Source organism: Dendrobates tinctorius, unplaced genomic scaffold (genome assembly GCF_039654945.1).
Source record: "Dendrobates tinctorius isolate UK_male_01 unplaced genomic scaffold, ASM3965494v1 ptg000064l, whole genome shotgun sequence".
Classification (NCBI taxonomy): Eukaryota; Metazoa; Chordata; class Amphibia; order Anura; family Dendrobatidae; genus Dendrobates; species Dendrobates tinctorius.
The window spans coordinates 67,982,497-68,008,887 of record NW_027361732.1 but is presented as its reverse complement, the minus strand read 5'-3'; the positions used below and the strand labels follow the sequence as shown (position 1 = coordinate 68,008,887).

At 47.3% G+C, this 26,391-nt stretch overlaps 2 protein-coding genes across 3 annotated transcripts in view; one reads left to right on the top strand and one right to left on the bottom strand.

The window, feature by feature from the left end:
• Positions 1 to 768: 768 nt before the first annotated feature.
• Positions 769 to 20,350, bottom strand: GPR180 (G protein-coupled receptor 180). Its single transcript, XM_073580452.1, has 9 exons — positions 20,137 to 20,350; positions 11,440 to 11,598; positions 8,739 to 8,939; positions 6,749 to 6,929; positions 6,609 to 6,658; positions 3,688 to 3,845; positions 3,408 to 3,599; positions 3,045 to 3,122; positions 769 to 1,574 (listed from the first exon to the last, which is right to left on the bottom strand). The coding sequence occupies exons 1-9, from the start codon at positions 20,348 to 20,350 to the stop codon at positions 1,416 to 1,418; spliced, it is 1,392 nt and encodes a 463-aa protein (XP_073436553.1). The 3' UTR covers positions 769 to 1,415.
• TGDS (TDP-glucose 4,6-dehydratase) overlaps positions 20,290 to 26,391 on the top strand; it is a 53,991-nt gene continuing 47,889 nt past the window's right edge. The window contains exon 1 of one of the 2 annotated variants that reach the window (XM_073580455.1): positions 20,290 to 20,391. Coding sequence is in view for 1 of the 2 variants with exons in the window: in XM_073580454.1 (XP_073436555.1) it covers positions 20,570 to 20,640 (71 nt within the window). In the remaining variant the exon portion in view is untranslated. The other variant, XM_073580454.1, reaches the window with a different exon arrangement.

Below are 26,391 nucleotides of genomic sequence, written 5' to 3'. Positions count from 1 at the left end.
TAACTGACCCACGTGCACTAGTATACTGGATATAACTGACCCACGTGCACTAGTATACTGGATATAACTGACCCACGTGCACTAGTATACTGGATATAACTGACCCACGTGCACAACTGACCCACGTGCATTAGTAAACTGGATATAACTGACCCACGTTCACTGGTACACCGGGTACAAAAGGACCCACAAGCACTGGTATACTTGGTATAACAGACCCATGTGCATTGGTATACCAGGTATAATGGATCCATGCTCATGGACCGATTATATACTCGTCTAAATGAGAAACTTTTGAGCGCACTGCTATATTTCTCATAGACTTTACTGCATAGTGATTAATCATGCCACCTCTGCCGCAACTCTCGCAGGTGAAAATTGGGAAAGTGCAAAAATATCTCTAGTTAGAAAACCCCTTCAGGCCACAATCACACATTCAGTATTTGGTCAGTATTTTACCTCAGTATCTGTAAGCCAAACCCAGGAGTAGGTGATAAATACAGAAGTGGGGACGAGTTTCTACTATACTTTTATCCGATTGTTCCACTCCTGATTTCGGCTTACAAATACTGAGGAAAAATACTGACTAAATATTGAACGTGTCCTTAGAAGTGATGTTCCTTGCTATAAAGTGACTATAGCCGTGCAGCGCTCCACCTGCATGGCAGAGCTGGATTTCAGTATTGGATGGAGAGACTCTGCCATCTGCAGACCATTCCCTTATATCACAGCACTACATCACTGATTGTACAGAACCGTGCACATACCTGGAAATACAATGTTACTTTATTTAGCTGGTAATCTGGTTTTAATCCTTAATTACAAAATTTCCAACTAATTTTTGACAGATTTAATGAGAGTGGTTAGCTTAAGTACTGGAAACTTGAATTTGTTGTTTTGTGGCTCAGTGGATAAAATGAAAAACAGAATAAATAAAACAAAAACATTTTATGCAACAGTACAGTCTGCATTAGTTCATACATTACCCATACAGTAGTCACACGTCGTATAAATAAGACACTTATATAACATGCATGTATAAAAACAGAAGTGTACCACAAGGCCGCCTCATCTACAGATACCTAGTGGTTACTGCAGACCACTCCGCACCAAAAAAGTTGTGAAATACACAAGGACCAAGTACACAAGTGTGGGGAGTCCGTGAACGTATTCAACGCCGGCCACTTACTGGAGACCCCAAGAAGTGTAATGAGAAGCCCCTGAATCACCAACTGTCACAACCATCAGTCTTAGTTTGGGGTAAGTCATTTGGATACTGGTCCAGGAACCGAGAAGTAGCGACCATCTTGCATGGAGGATCCATTCCAAATAAGAATTCTTCCCGACAGAAAATCCTTCTGGTCTCGGTGCTGGAGATGGGAGCACAGCAAACAACCAAGGCACCCAACGTCATATCAAGAGTAATAGCGACTTTTGTGTCCTGACGATACGGTTAATGGAAGAGTCACTGAAGAAAGGGAAGATACCTCCCAATAAAGACTATGTGACAGGAAGAGTCTATACAGGATAATCATGGAGAGCGACTGAGACAGGATGACTCCCACAGTGATCACCTATGAAGAAAACACCAGCAGTTAGTGAGACATTGATACAGGTGATTATTGCTAAAATTAGGACCAATTATTAGATGATATATGAAACGCATAATAAATAGATCAATGAGCGGTCGTGGTGCACGTTTTTGGAGATAAAAAGGTTGCCATCCATTTCTGTAGTTCAAGGGCATGTACTTTACCTAAAGGGCCAATGTCTACGGGTCCCAATATACTCATTACATCCAAATGTAGCTATGGAGGAAGAGAACGGTGCGCTCTGCTCAGGACACATCGCAGAGTATGCTCATCACTAACGCAGCCAATTTCTGCCCGGACACCGGACCACTAACACCAGCCGCAGGACACTTTGTGAATATACACTTAGAATGAAGCTCAACAATGGTCCTCACCCAACAATCCCATTATTCAACCCCAGATTTCACTAAAGTGTTTTATTCAAATTCCCTAAGATACTAAAAGACAGGAAATGTTATACAATAAAGAAATAACCATTCTTTACCCACTGAATCCCCCCTCAGCTCAAGAACTGCCCCGCTGACTGTCCCCACCAGTCCTGCAGTGATGAGGTCTAGTTTATCAATCGTGGACCCCAGCAGTCACACGCTGGACATCCAAATGTCAGCAGCAGTCATGTTAATGACTTAATGCGTCTGATCTCTCCATGACTGACAGGTGACACTGGAGGGGTAAGTAATGGTTCATTCTTTATTTCATAAAGCATCCTCTGGAGCACCTTCTATAATATCAGAGAAACCCCTGGAAATTATGTTTAATGGTCCCCAGTTAAGAAATCAAAACCAAGCATGTTGCCAATTTGAGATTGCAAGTACCAGAATGATGAAGTCGGCAGCATCTTTAAAACAAGCAGGAAAGGCTCATGGCAACTTCTAGACATGGCTCAGCTCACAGAGCGGCCAAAGCCTGCGCCGCCTTTCAGATGCAGAACATAGAAAACTTTTAACGTGCATGATATTTTTGCAAGAATTCTTCACGGCTTCTTTACATTGGTTACATACAGAAAGATATTCTCATCATACACGCTAAAATGATTGCACCTTTCAGAAAACTGTTCTTTTCACTCTCCCCAGGTCCAGCATCAAGTTTCCACTGCTGCTCACGGCATCCATTACTGGTACAGCGCTTATGTCATGTCGACAACTCGGCAGCCAATAAGTGAGCATAGCGGCTTGAGGTGAGGCGTTCAGTCTACAAGGGTAGAGTCGGAGCTCGCTGATTGGCTGCGGCACTGTCGACATGATGTAAGTGCTGCAGCCAATATCAGACACAGGGAGTAGTTGGAGCAACAGTGCTGGACCTGGGGAGGGAGAGTCAAGAATTTTTTCTTTTAACAAACTGCGCACGGGGACTGAAAGGGGACAATGCCTTTAAAAGCTTTAAACACTTTATAGGAACAGATTTTCGTAAGTGTTTTGTAGAAGGGCACAAAAAACAAGATACAGTACTCACCTTCTCTCTCTGATACTCTTTAAAGAAGTACGAGATGGCAACAAAACATGGGTGGCACAAGAACCACAAAAAACAACCCTAAAAATGAACACAGATATTACTCATTTCGATTTTAAAGCAGTACAAAGAATAAAATGCTCAAAGGCAATAACCGGATAGGCCTAAATTGCATTATATTGTGCCATTTTTGTAATGTGCCCACAATCTTTTCCTGTGGGATCTTACAGCTCAGCAAAATGAAGATGGCAGAATGGCAGAGCGGTTTATTTCCTACATCACCAGGCTGTGTGTGTAAGCCTACGACACCCGGTCATTCAGCGTGAAAACACTAAACTAATTATGATCCCACGAGAAGACTCATACCTTGGCAAATGTAATGTAGAATTGGCGTTTCATAGTGCTCCTCTCCACGGTGATAATCTGGTACAGGCCACAGGCCAGAGATGCGGCTAAACAAACTTTCATAGCAATTAGGAGGAGGCCGGCCAGGCTCTGATGGGCATGGTAACTGTGGTGATCAGTGTCTTCAAACTGCTCCCAAACCAGTAGGATGACCTGCAATAAACACCCAGAAGAGAAGGGATATACTTATATAATGTGACATCATAGACAACCAGGGGAACAAGACAACAAACCCACAGACCTGAGCAATAACGGCAATCACAGCAATCCCAGTGGAGGTTGGTGTGGAATCCCACTGGAGGGGTCTTCCTTGTGACTTCTTCATTCTGCTTAGAGTCCATCCAATACACAGGCTGAGGAGCAAATATAACATCTGTACCTCGGAGGCTATGTCACATACTAGAACAGAAATGGAACACATGTAACATGTGCAATACCTTTTTGTTCAAGGAAACTTTGTTAGTTGAATCATGCTGCCCAAACTACGGTGAGCATGAATCAGAGCCTGGCTGTCGGATCGCACCCAGGTATGTACTTCTAGGAAATGCTGGGGCTCTTTAGAGAATAACTAGATGGAAAAGCCATCCAGAGACCATCGGGAGAGACGTGAGGAGTCTGATGCAGCCCCCGGGTCAGCTTCTCCCTGCACTTCTCATCAGGTCTCATGTGTGTACATAGGGAGAGATCTGACAATCACCTGCAAATAGGCAGGGAAAATCCAACCAGGAACCACATGAGATTCATCTTGTCTCCCCCTATAGCACCTGGATAGCTTTTCAAACTAATTTTTCTCTGAAACATTGCAGTATTTCATAGAAATACATACCCGGCTGCAGTTGTGCGTCCATGCTCAGATTCATGCTGTCCTTAGTTTGGGAGCCATAAATCGGCTGAGAGGTTCCCTTAAATATCAACACTAACATGAAAAGGTGCTGAAAAAGAAATATAATAATAAATATTCAACAGCACTCCCTTTTCTTTCACATAGCCACACAACTACATACATTATATATATATATATATATATATATATATATACGGTATATAAATAAATAAAATCATACTCTTTCTATGTAAAAATAAAACACCTCTGTCTGACCGCTCTGCACAATACTAGGGCATTACACTATTTATAGGGCTTCTAAAGATGTATTGATTTGTGGCCATAAATGCATTAATACAGAAAGAGCACAAGAAAATGATAAACAAAAAACATGTATTTACAATTTGGAACCATTTGAGGAGTGGATGGAAAAAATGCTGACATACCAAATATTATCCCTATTAAAAGACACAAACTAAGTCTGGAATCACACCAGCCTATGGCATCTGATGTGATATGCTAATGACTCTCGGCTCCAGCTCTGCTGAGGGTGATCAGAGTGTCCGTGCTCTGTGCTCCCATCCGAGACTCGCAGCACCGGTGCAGAGGAGATGGAGTAAGTCATTTCTCCGTCTCTTCCATTGCTGATGTCCGTAGTAATCACACTGCACTGGGATGACATGCAGCCTGATGTTTCGCATGTCCCTATAGACTTGTATGGGTACATGCCGTCTGATAAACACTGCCAATCACAGCATGTACCGGTTTTTTTTTTTATCACGCCGTATCGACATCTATTTACATAATTGCCTCGTAATGTTTTCATTTCCTGTTCTGGCCAGATGTCACCGTATCCCAGTATTCCAAGCGGAGGAAGTTCACCGACTGCCACATTGATGGGTGTTTCAATATGGAAACTGCTGCTGGTGCCAACCTATTGTGCGGTACGCACCACACTCGCACACCCACACTGCCTCTTGCGCGGTACCACCAGCGGAACACTGTCGCACTTGCGGAATTTGCGAAATTCACGCAGGCGCAGTGAATCATTCGGCTGATCCCGGCGGCAGATGCTCAATGTGTCTACAGGCAGAGGAAGCCGGTCACATTAAAGGGGGTTTCCCATTAACAAAAGTTCATTTTAAAAATTGTCTGTGTCTGACCGTGTACGGAGCGTACCACATCTCCTGGGCAGGGGAGGAAGCAAAAGACAATACTGACATTACAGCAGGAGATCGCAGAGGATTCATTTTGGGAGGTAAAATATTTCACTGACTGTTTTTAAACAATATTTTACCTCACAAAATGTATCCTCTGCGATCTCCTGCTGTAATGTCAGTATTGTCTTTTGCTTCCTCCCCTGCCCAGGAGCTGTGGTATGTTCTGTACATGGTCAGACACAGGGGTGAGAGAGATTGAGCCCGGGGGGCGGGGGGTTGACAGCTCAAACGGGACATCACATAAGGGGAGAACACAGCACAGGAAGGAGAGAGACAGCAGGGGATAGCACATGGGGTAAACAGGTCAACGAAGAGAGCACAGATGGGAGAAGTCAGCACATGCGGAAAGAGAGTGGATAGGTGGGTGAGCACATGGGGGGGGGGGTTCTCAGCGCTGCAAAGCCTGCCCCCATTGTGACATTACCGCCCTAGTCAGAAAATAAACGCTAGTCAGACATTACCGCCCTAGTCAGAAAATAAACTCTAGTCAGCGCTGCTCCAAAATATAACACTCGAATGAGTGCTATCCAATGAAACATCAGATAGCACTCGTCCGAGTTATACGCTGGCTATGCACCAGTCTGAGCGAGCCCTAATGCTGCGTGTATTCACCTTTAATTAATTATAGTGCATATAGTGTTTCAAGTTCCAAATTTGAGTCTGTATATGTAGATCATGCACTATGCAGACACCCAGTATTACAAATAGTATAAAACTAGGTGGCGAAGAAGAACATCCCAAGCCATGGTTGTTATACTGGGTGAGGAGAACTAGAGATGAGCAAATATGTTTGGAAACGATCGCCGAATCCCAATTTGCCATATTCGTGCCATATTGGGGCCCTATTTGTGCCGAATCTATGTTTGATGATCATTTCCGAACATATTTGCTCAGTTCTATTCCCACTTACTCCAATGGTGTTCGGTGAATATTGCAAAAAACAATATTCGCCGGCAGTCGGAATCCGAACCGAATATTGGAAAACTCGCTCAACTCTAGTGAGAACATGGTCAGGACACCGGATTCCTGAACTGCCCCACTTGTCATGTGCTTATCTTACACACTTCTACGGTCACGTAAATTAGTAAAATACATTTGTATTGCTATTGTAATGCTCACATTCTGCCAAACTGCCAATAAAAGGAGCTCCTTTACCGTCCTTGGCATACCTGGAAAACGAGAAATTGGTGGAACTAAAAAAATAATAACTACATCAACGAATCAAATAAAGAAAAAAAAAAAAGACTTGTGATAATTACCATGAGAAATGTAGGTAGTTTGCCAGGGCAGACACGACTTGCAGCAGCAGTGCATTCGACAGCACCTTCAGGACAGTATGCATGGGCCCACCCTTCTTAATGGTCTGCCACAGCGCCTGGATGTATATACAGGCAGCCACGAAATACACCAGGACAAGCAGGAAGAAGAACTCGTGTAAACCTGGGGCAAAGAGGAGACAGAAGAAAAGGCTGCTCGTGGGCCGATAATGGCGAAAAAGAAGAGTCACAAGTAATCACTGTGTAGATGTCCTTTTAATTTAACCCTAGCATGACCAGGAAATATTCAGGTTTTGTGCCCTCATTTTTTACTCCCTTTCTTCCCAGAACCATAACTTTATTGTTAAAAAAATATTGAAAAATAAAATTCAGAAAGTTTTAAAAAGGAAAAAAAAAAATGTTTTTTCTTGAGCCGTCATGTTCTGAGACCCAAAACTTTTATTTACTTTTCCATCAATGGAGCTTTGTAAAACGTTGTTTTTTTACATGCCAAGCTTCCATTTTTATTGCCACCATTTTGGCAGACATATGACGTTTTGTGCTCTTTGCAGTGTTTTTTTTTGTGGGTACTGTTATGACAAAAAAAAAAAAAGCCACTCTTGCATTTGGACACAATTTCTTTTAGGCGAGTAACATATGGAGAATTCATTTCTATCCGGATAGGTCAATAATTTTTGGCCTCAAGGATATTATATATGTTGTTTATTTTTAAACATATGCCAAATTAACTCTTGTCCAATCAAAAGGCTGCAACGAACATTTTAGGGAAAAAAACTCAGGAAGCAGTTTCTGCTTGAAAAACTCAGTTTTGAATGTCAAAAAAACAGAAAACACTCCTTGTGCACATAGCCTAAGGCCCGAGCTACATTGTGACTTGCTGGTTGATGTTAGGCCTGTTTCACACTTCAGTTTTTTGTGTCAGTTAAAATCCGCTAAAATGGGAGAGAGAGAGAGGGAGAGGGAGGGGGAGGGGGAGAGGGATTTTTCTGGCCGCTGGAGATGATTTCAGGGTTAAATTTCCGCCTGACTTCTTTCCTCCGGGCATGCGCACTATAAAATACGGATCCTGCAGCACAAAAAAACGTTGCATGGTCCGTCCGGGCATGTCGGCGGACGCAAAAAATTTGGCGGATCCGCAAAAAAGCGGATCCAACGGATGGCCATCCGTCAAGATCCGCCGGTAATGCAACTCAATGGGAAAAAAAACGGATCCGCAAAACAAAATGGCGGATCCGTTTTTTTTTGCAAAACGGCGGATTTTGACTGATGGTCACAAACGGAAGTGTGAAACAGGCCTTAACCAACAGGCCTCGCTCACACGGCTATATAACACGGCGGAGTGCTATCTGATGTTGTATCGCATAGCACTCGGCCCTATGTTATATACTATGGGGCAGCACGGATCTAGAATTATTTTCTAATGCCATTTCGGCATGAGAAAACAATCACAGCATGCTGCGAGTCACTCTGATATCCGGATCACCCGCACCCATACAAGTCTATAGGTGCATGTGAAACATCGGACTGCACTCGGATGTCATCAGGTGTATGCTCACAGAGACAATGGAGAAATTAAGTTCTCCATCTTCTCCGCACCTGTGCTCTGAGTCTCTCATGCAAGAGAATCACATCGCACTAAGATAACACTCGGATCAGACTGACAAGAGCTTGAGCCAAGTATCTTTAGCATAATTGACCACATTCTCTCGCTTCAGAGAATAGACGGTCCGGTGATCCTGGTCTTAAGTGACAGCTGCAGACAACTACCCAACTATGTACAAGTCAAAGTACTGCAGCGGTAGCTAAATAGTTGAAATGAATCAGTATTGCTACCACAAGTGGCAGTGTTGCCCAGGCCTTTGATTTCTGGGTATCCTCCAATTATAAAGTTAGAGACTACCCACATTTACATAGAAATGATTACTTATAAGTAAACTGTCCTGTAAATCAATTCATGTACATCGGCCCTTACCGGACTCATCTGCTCCAAAATGATCAAAAGGATTGCCAGCAGAATCGGGATTCAACAAAGTGACCTGAAATGTGATCTCATCTGCCCGCGGGTCCTCATAGCTCATCAGACAGGTGTACTTGTCTACATATATGGCGTACCACGCTACAGGAGAGGTGGTCTGCGGCAGAGTGTAGTTATACTCAGTTTGGTTCAAAGGAACTGAAAAAAGAAGGAAGTGTAAAATATCAGTGGCAATACAAGCCACTAAAGTGGCAGCGCTCTTCATTTCGTGGCTACATACAGGCTGGGAGATCGGAGAGGTGCTGGATTACGAAATATATGATTTCCAGTACCTGTCTGATAACGTAGGATATGGCAATTAATATTTCAGTGTTGCGGAATTTGTACAACCAGATTCTGCAGTTCGGCTTCTCTCTCGTATCTGCTGTGCACATGCACCAGATGGCAGCTGCTCTATTCCATACAGTATAAACGCTATTATTCCGCGCTGAATATCTTTCTATGGCCTACATGTGACAAATGCCACTGTACGACATGAGCCATAGCCTTCCATTATGGAAGGATGTCACTGCATGGCATACCTTCACAAAACCAAGACGTAAAACACTTTCCCTACATGTTTTACAGAAGGAAAACCCTATGTAATAATAGCCTGAAAGCCCCAAGCACATTAGACTAACACCAGCCGAAACATGCTCCAATCAGTTTAATGTATATGGGGACCTTGCGACTCTTCCCTGGCAAATGATGCCAGGAGAGAGAAGGATCCAGCAAGTTTCGAACGGCCAACCCTTTTGTTCTTGAGCCATCAGAGGAGCTTGGCAGCGGCTCTCTCATAGAAAAACCAGAAGTGGTCGACAGAGCGAGAGCGCCTGTATATGGGGGAATAAAGAAGAGACGGCTACCAACCGAACAATATATGTAGGGCCTCTGACTGTAAAGGAAGATCAACTCTAGGGTCAGGCTGGGGTTAAATATATGGCAGATATTTAAAAGGGTTGTCCCATGAACAAAGTTCATTTTAATCAACAGATCTTGGAATAATAATAACTTACACAATTGGATTTGTATAAATAAAATGTCCCTGTGCCGAGATAATCTTATAAATAAGTCCCTGCTGTGTAGTGTCCCTCATGAACTGAGACTAGCCGGCTCCCTGGGGTAATGACAGGAACTTATTCCCCCATGAGACGAGAGCCCGTAAATTAGTGGCTCTCCCTCGGCATAAAATTCCAGTGTCCAGAGGACAAAATCCTGCCCACCTGAACCAGACCCTGGAGAGTCATCTATAATACAGCCCTATAGTCAAGTTTATTCCCTCTTTTACCCGTTTATTCCACAAAAATAAAAAAAGCAAAGTTATACTCACTTTTCCGCCGATAACCCATTAATGCCCATGGCCCAAATCAACACGGAGGGTTTGCAGAGCGATCACATCAGAGATGCAACTGCTCTCCACACCAGTCGGCGCACACTGAGTAGAGTGAGACCCGCTGCGTGTGACCGGCAGTAACCTTAATGACGTCACAGCCGGTCACAAGCATAGCTTCTCTCACTAAGCTCAGTGTGTTCCGGCTGGTGTGGCGCTCTCCGGATTGTCATAGTACATGGCCATTAATGGATTACCTGGCGAAAAGATTAGTATAACTTTGCTTTTGATTTTTCTGTAATAAATGGGTAAAAGAGGGAGTTTTTATTTCAAATAAAGGAATTTGTGTGTTTATTTCATTTTGACAACTTTATAAACTCTGTGTCTTTATGAACTTTGACTATGGGGTTAGTAATGGGGGTGTCTTAAAGGTACCTCTCTATTACTAACCACTGCGCTTGATGTCAGTTGACATTACAAAGCTGACATCAACTCCAATACTATTACCCCACTTGCAACCACATCAAGGCAAGTGGGAAAAGGCATGCAAAGCAACAGGACTGGAGCATCTAATAGCTGCACCTTTTCTGGGGCAGCTGTGGGCTACTATTTAAAGCTGGGGAGTGCCAACATTCATGGCCCCTTCCCAGTCTGAGAATAGCAGTCCCCGGTTGTCAGCTTTAGCTTGGCTGGTTATCAAAAATAAGTTAAAAAAAATGCATGGGGACTGCTCTATTTTTGATAACCAGCCAAGATAAAGTGGACAGACAAGGAATGCATCCTGCAGCTGTCTGCTTTAGCTTGGCTGGTTATCAATAACAAACAGGCAATCCATGCATGTGTTGCAGATATTGAACAGCCGCTGCGACTCAAGCATTTTTTTTCGAGCACGACGACAATACTCGATTACGACACAAGCACGCTCGCTCATCACTAGTGGTGAGCTCTCCTTCAATGGAAGTCTTCAAAGAGAGACTGGACAGACATGTGTCTGACATGGTTTAGTGAATCCTGCATGGAGCAGGGGGCTAGACACAATGACCCTTGAGGTCCCTCCCAACACTAATAGTCTACACTTCTATGATTCTAAGCACCATTCCCAAGCATACAATGACTTCAGCTAGGTGTCTATTTCTGGCCAATAATGGGATTACAGCCCATCATGGCAGAGCAGAAAAGCTGCTACTTTTGTGGAGATCAATCTCATTTTCTGCAGGTAAAATCTGTGCCAGGCCATCACTCACTGGTGGCATGGTGTTACCGAGGAGATGAAGCCTCTGGCCAAGCTACTGAGTGAGAAGACGTCTACACAAGCCTATGTGTACATACTGGATATTTGTGCCAGCGACAGTCTCTCCGGGCAGCTGTACTCTTCTATGCTTCCGTGCATCCTCACCCATTCTTCATCCTGATAAAGATACAGGGCAGCATCTTTCCCAACCGCTGCTGCCACATTGCTGATCCGGACGCGTAGAACAGCTTGTTCTCCTGCTCGTAAGAAGCAAACCAGAAATTATTCCGTCAGATATAAAAATGACATCACACTACGCACCGGTAATCTGGAGTCTGACAGCAATCTTATCATATATTACTATAGTGATGGAGGGAAAGGAAAACGTGACCCTTCCAGGTGAATTGCATCAGCTGCATCCATGTACAAGTGCTCTCATCTGGTATTAGGTCACACCCTATTATTATTATTATTTATTGTTATAGCGCCATTTATTCCATGGCGCTTTACATGTGAGGAGCGGTATACATAAAAACAAGTACAATAATCTTAAACAATACAAGTCATAACTGGTACAGGAGGAGAGAGGACCCTGCCCGCGAGGGCTCACAATCTTCAAGGGATGGGTGATAATACAGTAGGCGAGGGTAGAGCTGGTCGTGCAGCGGTTTGGTCGATCGGTGGTTACTCCAGGTTATAGGCTTGTCGGAAGAGGTGGGTCTTCAGGCTCTTTTTGAAGGTTTCGATGGTAGGTGAGAGTCTGATATGTTGTGGTAGAGAGTTCCAGAGTAGGGGTGATGCGCGAGAGAAATCTTGTATGCGATTGTGGGAAGAGGAGATAAGACGGGAGTAGAGAAGGAGATCTTGTGAGGATCGGAGGTTGTGTGCGGGAAAGTACCGGGAGACGAGGTCACAGATGTATGGAGGAGACAAGTTGTGGATGGCTTTGTATGTCATGGTTAGGGTTTTGTAATGGAGTCTCTGGGCAATTGGGAGCCAGTGAAGGGATTGACAGAGGGGAGAAGCTGGGGAATAGCGGGGGGACAGGTGGATTAGTCGGGCAGCAGAGTTTAGAATAGATTGAAGGGGTGCGAGAGTGTTTGAGGGGAGGCCACAGAGCATGAGGTTGCAGTAGTCAAGGCGAGAGATGATGAGGGCATGGACTAGGGTTTTCGCAGATTCTTGGGTGAGGAATGAACGGATTCGTGAAATATTTTTGAGTTGAAGTCGGCAGGAAGTGGAAAGGGTTTGGATATGTGGTTTGAAGGAGAGATCAGCGTCAAGGATTACTCCGAGGCAGCGAGCTTGTGGGACTGGGGAGAGTGGGCAGTCATTTACTGTAATTGATAGGTTCGTAGGGGGGGTCACGTGAGATGGGGGAAAGATGATGAATTCTGTTTTGTCCATGTTGAGTTTCAGAAATCTAGCGGAGAAGAAGGATGAAATAGTGGACAGACATTGAGGGATTATGGTTAGTAGGGAGGTGATATCTGGTCCAGAGATGTAGATCTGTGTGTCATCAGCATAAAGATGATACTGAAAGCCATGAGATTCTATGAGCTGTCCCAGGCCAAAGGTGTAAATAGAGAACAGCAGGGGCCCAAGGACTGAACCTTGTGGGACTCCGACAGATAGGGGGCGAGGTGAGGAGGTGGTGTGTGAGTGGGAGACGCTGAATGTCCGGTCTGTTAGGTATGATGAGATCCAGGAGAGGGCCAAGTCTGTGATGCCGAGGGATGAGAGGGTCTGTAATAATAGGGAATGGTCCACTGTGTCAAAGGCAGCCGACAGGTCCAGGAGGAGGAGGACAGAGTAGTGTCGCTTGCTCTTGGCAGTTAAGAGGTCATTGGTGACCTTAGTAAGGGCAGTTTCAGTGGAGTGGTGTGACCGGAAGCCACATTGTAAGCGGTCGAAGAGGGAGCAAGAAGAGAGATGGGAGGACAGTTCAAGGTAGACGTGTTGTTCCAGTAGCTTGGAGGCGTATGGGAGAAGTGATATAGGGCGATAGCTAGATACAGAGGATGGGTCAAGAGAGGGCTTTTTGAGGATAGGTGTGATGGAGGCATGTTTAAAGCTTGAGGGGAAAACACCAGTTGTTAGTGATAGGTTGAAGAGATGGGTTAGGGTTGGGATGAAGCCTGTGGTGTGGTTTGGGATGAAGTGGGATGGGATCGGGTCAAGTGCACAGGTGGTGAGATGTGATCTTGAGAGTAGAGTGGAGAGTCGATCTTCTGTAATGGTGGAGAAGTTGGTTTTGAAGGTGGAGGGCTGGGAAGTCGGGAGGAAGGGCACTGGGGGTTGTTGACCAAAACTGTCCCTGATGTTATCAATTTTCTGCTTGAAAAATGAGGCAAAGTCTTCAGCTGAGATGAGTGGGGAGGGAGGAGGTGCTGGGGGGCGGAGGAGAGAATTGAAGGTGTTGAATAACTGTTTAGGGTTGTGAGACAGGGAGGATATGAGAGATGAGAAGTAGGTTTGTTTAGCTGTGGCGAGTGTGGTCTTGAAAGTAGTGAGGGACTGTTTGAATGCGATGAAGTGCTCGTTGGAGTGGGATCTTTTCCATCTGCGCTCAGCAGCCCTGGAAGCTCGCCTCAGCTCTTTGGTCAGGCTGGTGTGCCAGGGCTGTCTGTTGATTTTGCGAGTTTTGGTATGTGTAAGTGGGGCAGCGGATTCCAAAGCTACAGCCATTGTGGTGTTATATAGAGCGGCAGCGTCATCCGCATTGTGTAAGGAACTTATATCTGTAAGAGGGAGGAGGGATTCAGAGAATGAGTGTAGGTCAAGGTGTTTAAGATTCCTGCGAGGGTGTGAAAGTTTGTGGGGTGGGGATTGTAGACATGGAGTGAAGAGGGAAGAGAATGTGAGCAGGTTGTGGTCAGAGAGAGGAAGAGGTGAGTTAGAGAGGTTAGATAGGGAGCAGAGGCGGGTGAAGATGAGGTCCAGTGTGTGGCCATCTTTGTGGGTGGCTGTAGAAGACCATTGAGTGAGGCCGAAGGAGGAAGTGAGAGATAGACGTTTAGTGGCAGCTGAGAGGGAAGTGTCAATGGGGATGTTGAAGTCGCCCATGATGATAGTAGGGATGTCCGCGGAAAGGAAATGAAGTAACCAGGTGGTGAAGTGGTCAAAGAAGGTGGTGGCTGGCCCTGGGGGGCGGTAGATGACAGCCAGTTGGAGGGGGAGTAGATGCGCACAGAGTGCACCTCAAAGGAAGGGAGGGTAACAGAGGGTGGCAGTGGGATTGGGGTGAAGGAGCATGTATCTGACAGGAGAAAACCAACTCCTCCGCCATGTTTGCTGCTGGGGCGGGGGGTGTGAGAAAGGTGGAAGCCGCCATACGAAAGTGCAGCAGGAGAGGCTGTGTCACCCTAGACACCCTATGTCATGGATTGGAACAACAAGCGGTGCCCATTATATTGTACATCTATTAACCCCGCCACTTAAAGCAGAGAAGTCATCACGGGTTGTTGCCTGCAATGGGAAGGGCATTCAATGTGCAAAATGACACGTTCAGTACATATATGGCCACTGTGCCCCGTGTATAATACTAGACGTCCAGGCACACAATGTGTATGTACAATACCAGTCATTCGGGTACAGGATGGGTATGTATGATACTAGGGCACAGGATGGGTAAGTATGATTCTAGGGCACAGGATGGGCAAGTACAGTTGTGGCCAAAAGTATTGACAACCCTGCAATTTTGTCAGATAATACTCAGTTTCTTCCTGAAAATTATTGCAAACACAAATTCTTTGTAAGGCTGGTTTCACATTAGCGCTTTTGTGCGCAGCGCATCGTGCGCATGCGCACCTATGTTTAACATGACGTGCGCATGGTCTTGCGCACACTTGCGTTTTCGTGCGCATGCGTTTTTTTGTCTTTCGCGCCAGGCGCGCCAAACGCAACATGTTGCATTTTTTGGTGCGCCCTGTCTCGGCAAAAAAACGCATGCGCACGCTTGCGCACGGAATGCGCAAAAAAAACACATTGAAGTCTATGGGAACGCATGCGTGCGCATGGTCTTGCGCACGCTTGCGTTTTTTTGCGCATGCGTTTTTGAGTTAAACAAGTCTAGAATGTTCTCTAGACAATGGAAAAAATGTCACACCTAAAAACGCATGTGCATAAAAAACGCAAACGCATGCAAAAACGCATGTAAAACGCAAGCAACGCTGCGTTTTTTTGACGCACGCTGATGCATGACGCTAAAAAAACGCGCGTTTGTTTTGCTTTTTTCTTTGCTTTTTTATGCGCCCGATGCGCTGCGCAAAAAAACGCTAATGTGAAACTAGCCTTATTATTATCTTCATTTAATTTGTCTTAAATGAAAAAACACAAAAAGAATTGTCCTAAAGCCAAATTGGATATAATTCCACACCAAACATAAAAGAGGGTGGACAAAAGTATTGGCACTGTTCAAAAAATCATGTGATGCTTCTCTAATTTGTGTAATTAACAGCACCTGTAACTTACCTGTGGCACCTAACAGGTGTTGGCAATAACTAAATCACACTTGCAGCCAGTTAACATGGATTAAAGTTGACTCAACCTCTGTCCTGTGTCCTTGTGTGTACCACATTGAGCATGGAGAAAAGAAAGAAGACCAAAGAACTGTCTGAGGACTTGAGAAACCAAATTGTGAGGAAGCATGAGCAATCTCAAGGCTACAAGTCCATCTCCAAAGACCTGAATGTTCCTGTGTCTACCGTGCGCAGTGTCATCAAGAAGTTTAAAGCCCATGGCACTGTAGCTAACCTCCCTAGATGTGGACGGAAAAGAAAAATTGACAAAAGATTTCAACGCAAGATTGTGCGGATGTTGGATAAAGAACCTCGACTAACATCCAAACAAGTTCAAGCTGCCCTGCAGTCCGAGGGTACAACAGTGTCAACCCGTACTATCCGTCGGCGTCTGAATGAAAAGGGACTGTATGGTAGGAGACCCAGGAAGACCACACTTCTTAACCCGAGACATAAAAAAGCCAGGCTGGAGTTTGCCAAAACTTAACTGAAAAAGCCTAAAACGTTTTGGAAGAATGTTCTCTGGTCAGATGAGACAAAAGTAGAGCTTTTTGGGCAAAGGCATCAACATAGAGTTTACAGGAGAAAAAAAGAGGCCCTCAAAGAAAAGAACACGGTCCCTACAGTCAAACATGGCGGAGGTTCCCTGATGTTTTGGGGTTGCTTTGCTGCCTCTGGCACTGGACTGCTTGACTGTGTGCATGGCATTATGAAGTCTGAAGACTACCAACAAATTTTGCAGCAAAATGTAGGGCCCAGTGTGAGAAAGCTGGGTCTCCCTCAGAGGTCATAGGTCTTCCAGCAGGACAATGACCCAAAACACACTTCAAAAAGCACTAGAAAATGGTTTGAGAGAAAGCACTGGAGACTTCTAAGGTGGCCAGCAATGAGTCCAGACCTGAATCCCATAGAACACCTGTGGAGAGATCTAAAAATGGCAGTTTGGAGAAGGCACCCTTCTAATATCAGGGACCTAGAGCAGTTTGCCAAAGAAGAATGGTCTTAAATTCCAGAAGAGCATTGTAAGAAACTCATTGATGGTTACCGGAAGTGGTTGGTCGCAGTTATTTTGGCTAAAGGCTGTGCAACTAAGTATTAGGCTGAGGGTGCCAATACTTTTGTCTGGCCCATTTTTGGAGTTTTGTGTGAAATGATCAATGTTTTGCTTTTTGCTTCATTCTCTTTTGTGTTTTTTCATTTAAGACAAATTAAATGAAGATAATAATACCAAAGAATTTGTGTTTGCAATCATTTTCAGGAAGAAACTGAGTATTATCTGACAAAATTGCAGGGGTGTAAATACTTTTGGCCACAACTGTATGATTCTAGGGCACAGGATGGGTAAGTATGATTCTAGGGCACAGGATGAGTAAGTATGATTCTAGGGCACAGGATGGGTAAGTATGATTCTAGGGCACAGGATGGGTAAGTATGATTCTAGGGCACAGGATGGGTAAGTATGATACTAGGGCACAGGATGGGTAAGTATGATACTAGGGCACAGGATGGGTAAGTATGATACTAGGGCACAGGATGGGTATGTATGATACTATACACGTGCTGCGCCAATTCTTTGGAATGCACTTCCCAGGTCAATACGATTAGTCCCCAATCCCTACAATTTTAAGTGTGCCCTGAAAACTTATTTATTCAGACTGGCCTACCGCCTCAACACATTAACCTAATCTATCCCTATGTGGCACAGCCAAAAGTTTTACCATAACCATGTTCCCCGCATCAAGTTCCCACATGCTTTATGCATCCAATAGCCCTCTTTGTCTGTACTGTTACACACTTAACATTATGACTGGTCCATTCAATCATGGCAACTGTTACCACCCACCTTTCGTGTCTACCTTTTTCCTCATAGATAGTAAGCTTGCGAGCAGGGCCCTCATTCCTCTTGGTATTTGTTATGATCTATGTGATTATTGTTATGCTGTAATGTCTATTGTCTGTACAAGTCCCCTCTGAAATGTAAAGTGCTGTGGAATATGTCGGCTCTATAGAAATAAAATTTATTATTATTATACTAGGGCACAGGATGGGTATGTATGATACTAGACACTGGGGCACAGGATGGGTATGTATGATACTAGACACTGGGGCACAGGATGGGTATGTACGACACTGGGGCACAGGATGGGTATGTATGATACTAGACACTGGGGCACAGGATGGGTATGTACGACACTGGGGCACAGGATGGGTATGTACGACACTGGGGCACAGGATGGGTATGTATGATACAAGACACTGGGGCACAGGATGGGTATGTATGATACTAGACACTGGGGCACAGGATGGGTATGTATGATACTAGACACTGGGGCACAGGATGGGTATGTACGACACTGGGGCACAGGATGGGTATGTACGACACTGGGGCACAGGATGGGTATGTACGACACTGGGGCACAGGATGGGTATGTATGACATTAGACACTGGGGCACAGGATGGGTATGTACGACACTGGGGCACAGGATGGGTATGTACGATACTAGACACTGGGGCACAGGATGGGTATGTACGACACTGGGGCACAGGATGGGTATGTATGACACTGGGGCACAGGATGGGTATGTATGACATTAGACACTGGGGCACAGGATGGGTATGTACGACACTGGGGCACAGGATGGGTATGTACGATACTAGACACTGGGGCACAGGATGGGTATGTACGACACTGGGGCACAGGATGGGTATGTACGACACTGGGGCACAGGATGGGTATGTACGACACTGGGGCACAGGATGGGTATGTATGACATTAGACACTGGGGCACAGGATGGGTATGTACGACACTGGGGCACAGGATGGGTATGTACGATACTAGACACTGGGGCACAGGATGGGTATGTACGACACTGGGGCACAGGATGGGTATGTATGACACTGGGGCACAGGATGGGTATGTATGACATTAGACACTGGGGCACAGGATGGGTATGTACGACACTGGGGCACAGGATGGGTATGTACGATACTAGACACTGGGGCACAGGATGGGTATGTACGATACTAGACACTGGGGCACAGGATGGGTATGTATGACACTGGGGCACAGGATGGGTATGTATGATACTAGACACTGGGGCACAGGATGGGTATGTATGATACTAGACACTGGGGCACAGGATGGGTATGTACGACACTGGGGCACAGGATGGGTATGTACGACACTGGGGCACAGGATGGGTATGTACGACACTGGGGCACAGGATGGGTATGTATGACACTGGGGCACAGGATGGGTATGTATGATACTAGACACTGGGGCACAGGATGGGTATGTATGATACTAGACACTGGGGCACAGGATGGGTATGTATGACACTGGGGCACAGGATGGGTATGTATGACACTGGGGCACAGGATGGGTATGATACTAGACACTGGGGCACAGGATGGGTATGTATGACACTGGGGCACAGGATGGGTATGTATGATACTAGACACTGGGGCACAGGATGGGTATGTATGACACTGGGGCACAGGATGGGTATGTATGATACTAGACACTGGGGCACAGGATGGGAATGTACGACACTGGGGCACAGGATGGGTATGTATGATACTAGACACTGGGGTACAGGATGGGTATGTACGACACTGGGGCACAGGATGGGTATGTATGACACTGGGGCACAGGATGGGTATGTACGACACTGGGGCACAGGATGGGTATGATACTAGACACTGGGGCACAGGATGGGTATGTATGACACTGGGGCACAGGATGGGTATGATACTAGACACTGGGGCACAGGATGGGTATGTATGACACTGGGGCACAGGATGGGTATGTATGATACTAGACACTGGGGCACAGGATGGGTATGTACGACACTGGGGCACAGGATGGGTATGTATGACACTGGGGCACAGGATGGGTATGTATGACACTAGACACTGGGGCACAGGATGGGTATGTATGACACTAGACACTGGGGCACAGGATGGGTATGTACGACACTGGGGCACAGGATGGGTATGTATGACACTGGGGCACAGGATGGGTATGTACGACACTGGGGCACAGGATGGGTATGTATGACACTAGACACTGGGGCACAGATATGAGCCGTGTTATACACCGGGCAATCATTATGACACGGGATGAGCGGGCTCAGCATTATTAGTGTACTCCCTGTTATCAGCCACATTGGCGCCACCCTGCACCGCTCCGGCACTGGCAGGCGCCTCCAGCACTAGGCCCAGGAGCTGCACAGCACGACCACAGTGACTCCAGCTGCCACCGTATACCCACCATGAAAGAGGAAGGTGAAGATGTGCTGTCCCCGGCTGTGCCACGCCAGGGCGCTGTCAAAGCTGCCATGTACCGTTTTCGCCCATCCCGTGTGTGGAAGAAGCGCCCCCACAGCCAGCAGCAGGCCGAGCATCTCCTCCCATGCACTGCCCGGTGACATGTGCACTCCAGCCGCCACATCTGCAGAGTCAACGGGGCGTGGCCGTGACGTCATGGCTTGCCACCAATCCGCTAGCGGCGAAACACTGGCTACGTGTAAGTGACACCAGGTAGAGTCGTCAAGCGCGGCTGTCGTAACGTGCATCTGGGGACGAGTACAGTGTCGCGACATACGATGTGCGCTGTACAGAGGCGTTACGTGTATCGGAGCTGTGGACGGGGCGCAACCCCATGTCGTGTTCCTCAGGCCTTGTGATAGGCGCCACATCACACCATGAGCAGTGACCACCAGCCTCCCGGGGGCTTCCGCAAGCGGCTTCTGGTGACCGGCGGGGCCGGCTTCATGTAAGTGTGTACAGGGACAAGCCCTGCTGTGTATGTACAAATAGCATCGCTGCCATAGTGTACGGGCATGGCGAGGATGGGGGTCTGCTCCTCCGGGCATGGCGAGGATGGGGGTCTGCTCCTCCGGGCATGGCGAGGATGGGGGTCTGCTCCTCCGGGCGTGGCGAGGATGGGGGTCTGCTCCTCCGGACGTGGCGAGGATGGGGGTCTGCTCCTCCGGACGTGGCGAGGATGGGGGTCTGCTCCTCCGGGCGTGGCGAGGATGGGGGTCTGCTCCTCCGGGCGTGGCGAGGATGGGGGTCTGCTCCTCCGGGCGTGGCGAGGATGGGGGTCTGCTCCTCCGGGCATGGCGAGGATGGGGGTCTGCTCCTCCGGACGTGGCGAGGATGGGGGTCTGCTCCTCCGGACGTGGCGAGGATGGGGGTCTGCTCCTCCGGGCGTGGCGAGGATGGGGGTCTGCTCCTCCGGGCGTGGCGAGGATGGGGGTCTGCTCCTCCGGGCGTGGCGAGGATGGGGGTCTGCTCCTCCGGGCATGGCGAGGATGGGGGTCTGCTCCTCCGGGCGTGGCGAGGATGGGGGTCTGCTCCTCCGGGCGTGGCGAGGATGGGGGTCTGCTCCTCCGGGCGTGGCGAGGATGGGGGTCTGCTCCTCCGGGCATGGCGAGGATGGGGGTCTGCTCCTCCGGGCGTGGCGAGGATGGGGGTCTGCTCCTCCGGGCGTGGCGAGGATGGGGGTCTGCTCCTCCGGGCGTGGCGAGGATGGGGGTCTGCTCCTCCGGGCGTGGCGAGGATGGGGGTCTGCTCCTCCGGGCGTGGCGAGGATGGGGGTCTGCTCCTCCGGACGTGGCGAGGATGGGGGTCTGCTCCTCCGGACGTGGCGACGATGGGGGTCTGCTCCTCCGGGCGTGGCGACGATGGGGGTCTGCTCCTCCGGACGTGGCGACGATGGGGGTCTGCTCCTCCGGGCGTGGCGAGGATGGGGGTCTGCTCCTCCGGGCGTGGCGAGGATGGGGGTCTGCTCCTCCGGGCGTGGCGAGGATGGGGGTCTGCTCCTCCGGGCGTGGCGAGGATGGGGGTCTGCTCCTCCGGGCGTGGCGAGGATGGGGGTCTGCTCCTCCGGGCGTGGCGAGGATGGGGGTCTGCTCCTCCGGGCGTGGCGAGGATGGGGGTCTGCTCCTCCGGGCGTGGCGAGGATGGGGGTCTGCTCCTCCGGGCGTGGCGAGGATGGGGGTCTGCTCCTCCGGGCGTGGCGAGGATGGGGGTCTGCTCCTCTGGCCGTGGCGAGGATGGGGGTCTGCTCCTCCGGGCGTGGCGAGGATGGGGGTCTGCTCCTCCGGGCGTGGCGAGGATGGGGGTCTGCTCCTCCGGGCGTGGCGAGGATGGGGGTCTGCTCCTCTGGCCGTGGCGAGGATGGGGGGGGGGGTCTGCTCAGGAAAAGAATGGTCATCTACACACTGGTTTGTAGGTCTCCCCGCATCTTTGGCATTTTTCATGTTTTGCCACCTCGCAACCTGAATTTTTTTTTTTCGAGGGTTTGCATCAGTTCATGTAAAGAACATGCCTACATCTGTGAACATTTGGTTTTCTTTTTAGTGTGAAACAAACAACAAATAGGACAAAATAACTGAAAACTTCAGTTTGCATAACTATGCACCCCCCTAAACTCAGTACAGTAGTACCTCCTTTTGTGACAATTACAGCTACAATTCACTTTGGATACGTCGCTATTAGGCTGTGTTCCCACGTTGCGTTTTTGTAAGCGTTTCCTCAGCTTTTGTGCCAGATCAGACGCTGCAGAAACGCTTAAAAGAAGCTTCCCCACAGCATGACTCTGCCACCACCATGTTTCACTGTGAGGACGGTATTCTTGTGGTGATGAGCTGTGTTGGTTTGGTGCCATACATAGCGTTTACCTTGGTTCAATTTTGGTCTCAGCTGACCACAGCTCCTTCCTCCATACATTTGGAGAGTCTCATACAGGTCTTTTGGCAAACTCAAATCGAGCCTTACATTTTTGTGGATAAGTAAAGGCCTTTTTCTGCCCACTCTGCCATAAAGGCCACCTCTATGGAGTGTCTGGCTTATTGTGGTTGTATGGACAGATACTCCAGTCTCTGCTTGGGAACTCTGCAGCTCCTACCGGGTTACCTCTGACTGGCAGGTTTGTTGTGGCACCATGTTCTTTTCAGTTGATGATAATGGATCTGATGCTGATCCACGAGTTCATCAGCGATTGGGATATATTTTTTATAACCCAACCCTGACTTGTACTTCTCAATAACTTTGTCCCTCACTTGTTTGGAGATCTCCTTGGTGTTTGTGGTGTTTGGTTATTGGTGCCTCTTGTTATGGTGTTGCAGCCTCTAAGACCTTTTCACTCTAAGACCTTTTCACAAAAGGTGTGTATATACTGACAGACCATGTGACACTAAAGCCCCCGTTACACACTGCAATATCGCTGTAAAGTCACCGATTTTGTGACGTAGCAGCGATATCGCTACATGTGATACTTACCTCCGACCAGCTCCCCCGCTGGTAATCGCTGATCGCGCGAGAAGCTGCTGGACCATTCCTCGTCGGTCACTTCCTGCGGCACTTCCTGCTGTGACGACGAGCGTGGAGCCGGGAGGGAGGACGCAGGATCGCCTCGTCTGACAGGTAAGTAGCGACCCCCGTCCCCTGCGATGTCGCTGGTGAGATCTGCCTGTGTGGCAGATCACTAGCAACCACCTAGCGATGTACCAGCGATCCTGACCGCGTCATATCGCTGGTCGGGATCGCTGGTGCATCGCTAGGAGTAACGGTACCCTTAGTATGTGACTAAATACTAAATGTGTGAACGAGTCCTATAAACAGATCTCCTATATTAAGGATTGTGCCGTGCTGGAGGCTACAATTGACCCTGTGTATTTTCGCCTTCCTGAAGCGCCCATACTTCTGTACTTATCATTAAGGGTATGTGCACACGGTCAGGATTTGATGCATCTGATGTCGCTGGCAGGTAACTTGCGTTTTTGTTGCGTTTTTTCATTGCATGTGTATTTTGTTTGTTTTCTTTGTCGCTTGAAATAAAGCTAATTGAAAGTTGGCTTCTGGGAAGGAAAAAAAAGTGATTTCCTGTTTGCAGATATATTGGGGTATGCTCCCACGGTCAGTAAACGCTGCGGGTTGGACGCTGCGCACATTCGCAATGTCGAATCTGCAGCATCCAGCTGTTACAGCATAGTGGATGGGATTTCAAGAAAGTCCATGCCCACTTATGCATGCACCGACGCCCGCCGCTCAGCCGCAGAGACGAACATGCGGTGCGTCTTTCTAGACCGCAGCATGTCTATTTATGTAGCTGTGTAAATCACTATCATTAGATGCGGTAAAACCACATTATCTTCCTAGTCACATGAGTAATAAGTGCGAGAACGTAGCTTACTACATGTGTACTAATTTAAATAATGGTGACTCTTGTGACACAGCCAGAAGTACACGACACAGGAAGTGGAGGAAAGCACAGAGAGAGGTCCCCTCCTTTTTAATAATAATTAAAAAAAAAAAATAGCATGGGGTCCCCCTATATTTGTAAGTCTGCTTACCTTGGATGGTTAGCAAAAATAGTGGGCTCCCCTCCAAAAAAAAATCGTGTGGGGTCCCCCTATTTTTGTTAACCAGCTGCGGCCTGGTATGCACATGCTGGTGAAGCCCATGGATTTTGGCTCTCACCAGCCTAAAAATAGCAGCCCACAGCCGCCCCACAATTGGCATGTCCAAAGAAGTGCCAATTGTGGAACTTTACCCGGCTCTTCCCACTTGCCCTGTAGCGGTGGCGAGTGGGGTAATATTTGTGGGGTTGATGGCACCTTTGTATTGTACGGTGACATCAAGCCCACGGTTTAGTAAGGGAGAAGCATCTATAAGACACCTATCCATTACTAATCCTACAGTTACATGGTAAATACATAGCCAGAATAAAGTCTTTTAACTGAAATAATGACACAGATTCCTTTAATAGATCTTAATTAAACCATACTTGCTGCATCGCTTATTCCCCCGACGCCCTTGTTTCCTGGGCTAGAACTTAAAAAAAAACAACAAAAAAAAACAACAATATCCTTACCTGTCCACCGAGAAGATATACATGCTGTCCCACGACGAGTCCAGCTCTGCTACATCTGGATGCCTTTGGCTGAACAGTGGCATTATGCTACCACAGCTAGGCTTGAAAATGATCACTGGAGATAGCTCGGTCCCTGACGGTCATGTGCACTGCAGTTCTCGTGATCAGCTCATCGCGAGAACTGTAGTGTAGGTGAACCTCCGGCTGAAATAAGGTAAACCATTTTTTAAATTAGTACACATGTGTAGTAAGCTGCATTCCTGAACTTAATACGCATGTGACTAAGAGGATAATGCGGTTTTACCGCATCTAGTGATAGCGAATGGGTAATTTACGCAGCTTAGACTGAACGTCTCCGCTACATAAATAGACATGCTGTGGTATGGAAAGACGTGCCGCATGTCCGTCTCCGCAGGGTAGCCGGAGGTGTCTCAGGACACATAGTGGTGATAGGATTTCATGAAATCCCATCCACTATGCTGTAACATCTGGCTGCTGCTGGTTGGATGCTGCGGATGTGTGCAGCGTCCAACCCGCAGCGTTTACTGACCGTGGGAACCTATCCTAAAGGCTCATACCCATATGTGTGAAAAAAAAGTTCCGATATCAGGAACGAAAAAAATGGACAAGTGTTATGTGAGTACAATGCGATTTTTCTCACATAGCATCTGTATAACATCCGTATGACATGCGTATTCAGTGCGTTTTTTTTTCTCTGCAACTATTTTTCTGCAATCATTTACAGTGTTCTATGCCACAGAATGGTAAGGTATCTGTAAAAAAATGGACAACATACGGATGGGGCGAGTGCTGTGATTTTTTTTTTTTTATTTTTATTTTTTTTTCTCGCACCCATTGACTTGCATTGGCGAGTCTCGTCTGAGATACGCAGCATGCTGCGATTTTTATTTATTTATTTTTCTCAGTCCAATTTCAGCTGAGACAAAAATCGCAGATGAGATGTCACCCATTGAATAACATTGGTCGGAGTGCAAGCCGATTTTTTTTTTTCTCGGATTGCACTTGTCCGTTTTTCTCGCAAATGAGTATGAGCACTAAGGCTATGTGCCCACGATGCGTTTTAAAACGCTCACTAAAAAACGGACTCCTTCCCAGAAATTGTGCGTTTTTTTCCCGCACGATTTTACCGCGATTTTACCGCGATTTTGCCGCGATTTTCGCGTGCGATATTCAAGCACTTTCCAAGCGATTTGAAGCATCGCTTGGAAAGTGATTGACAGGTTGGTCACACTCGTCAAACATAGTGTTTGACAAGTGTGACCAGGTTTTTACTATTGAGGCAGCCTATGCAGCATCAATAGTAAAAGATAGAATGTTAAAATGCTAAAAAAAAATAAAAAAATCGGGGTATATTTACCTTCCGGCGTCCCGTGCTGCATTCCCGGGCCTCAGCGTTCCCAGTAATGCCTTGCGAGACCTGTGATGACGTAGTCTCGCGTTGCTATAGCGATCTCGCGAGACTATGTCATTACTGGACCGTGCCGCAAGGCATTACTGGGAATGCTGAGGCCCGGGAATGCAGAGCGGGACGCCGGAAGGTAAATTTACCCCGATTTTTTTATTTATTTATTTTTTTACAGGGTATGGTACCCAGGGCCTGGAGGACAGTCTCCTCTCCTCCAC

Coding starts and splice junctions, on each gene's coding strand:
- GPR180 (XM_073580452.1), bottom strand. CDS start 20,350: ATGACGTCACGGCCACGCCCCGTTGACTCTGCAGATGTGGCGGCTGGA. Junction 3,123..3,407: donor TCTACATTACATTTGCCAAG/GTATGAGTCTTC, acceptor GTTCATTTTTAG/GGTTGTTTTTTGTGGTTCTT. Junction 1,575..3,044: donor AAGAGTATCAGAGAGAGAAG/GTGAGTACTGTA, acceptor TTTTCTTCATAG/GTGATCACTGTGGGAGTCAT.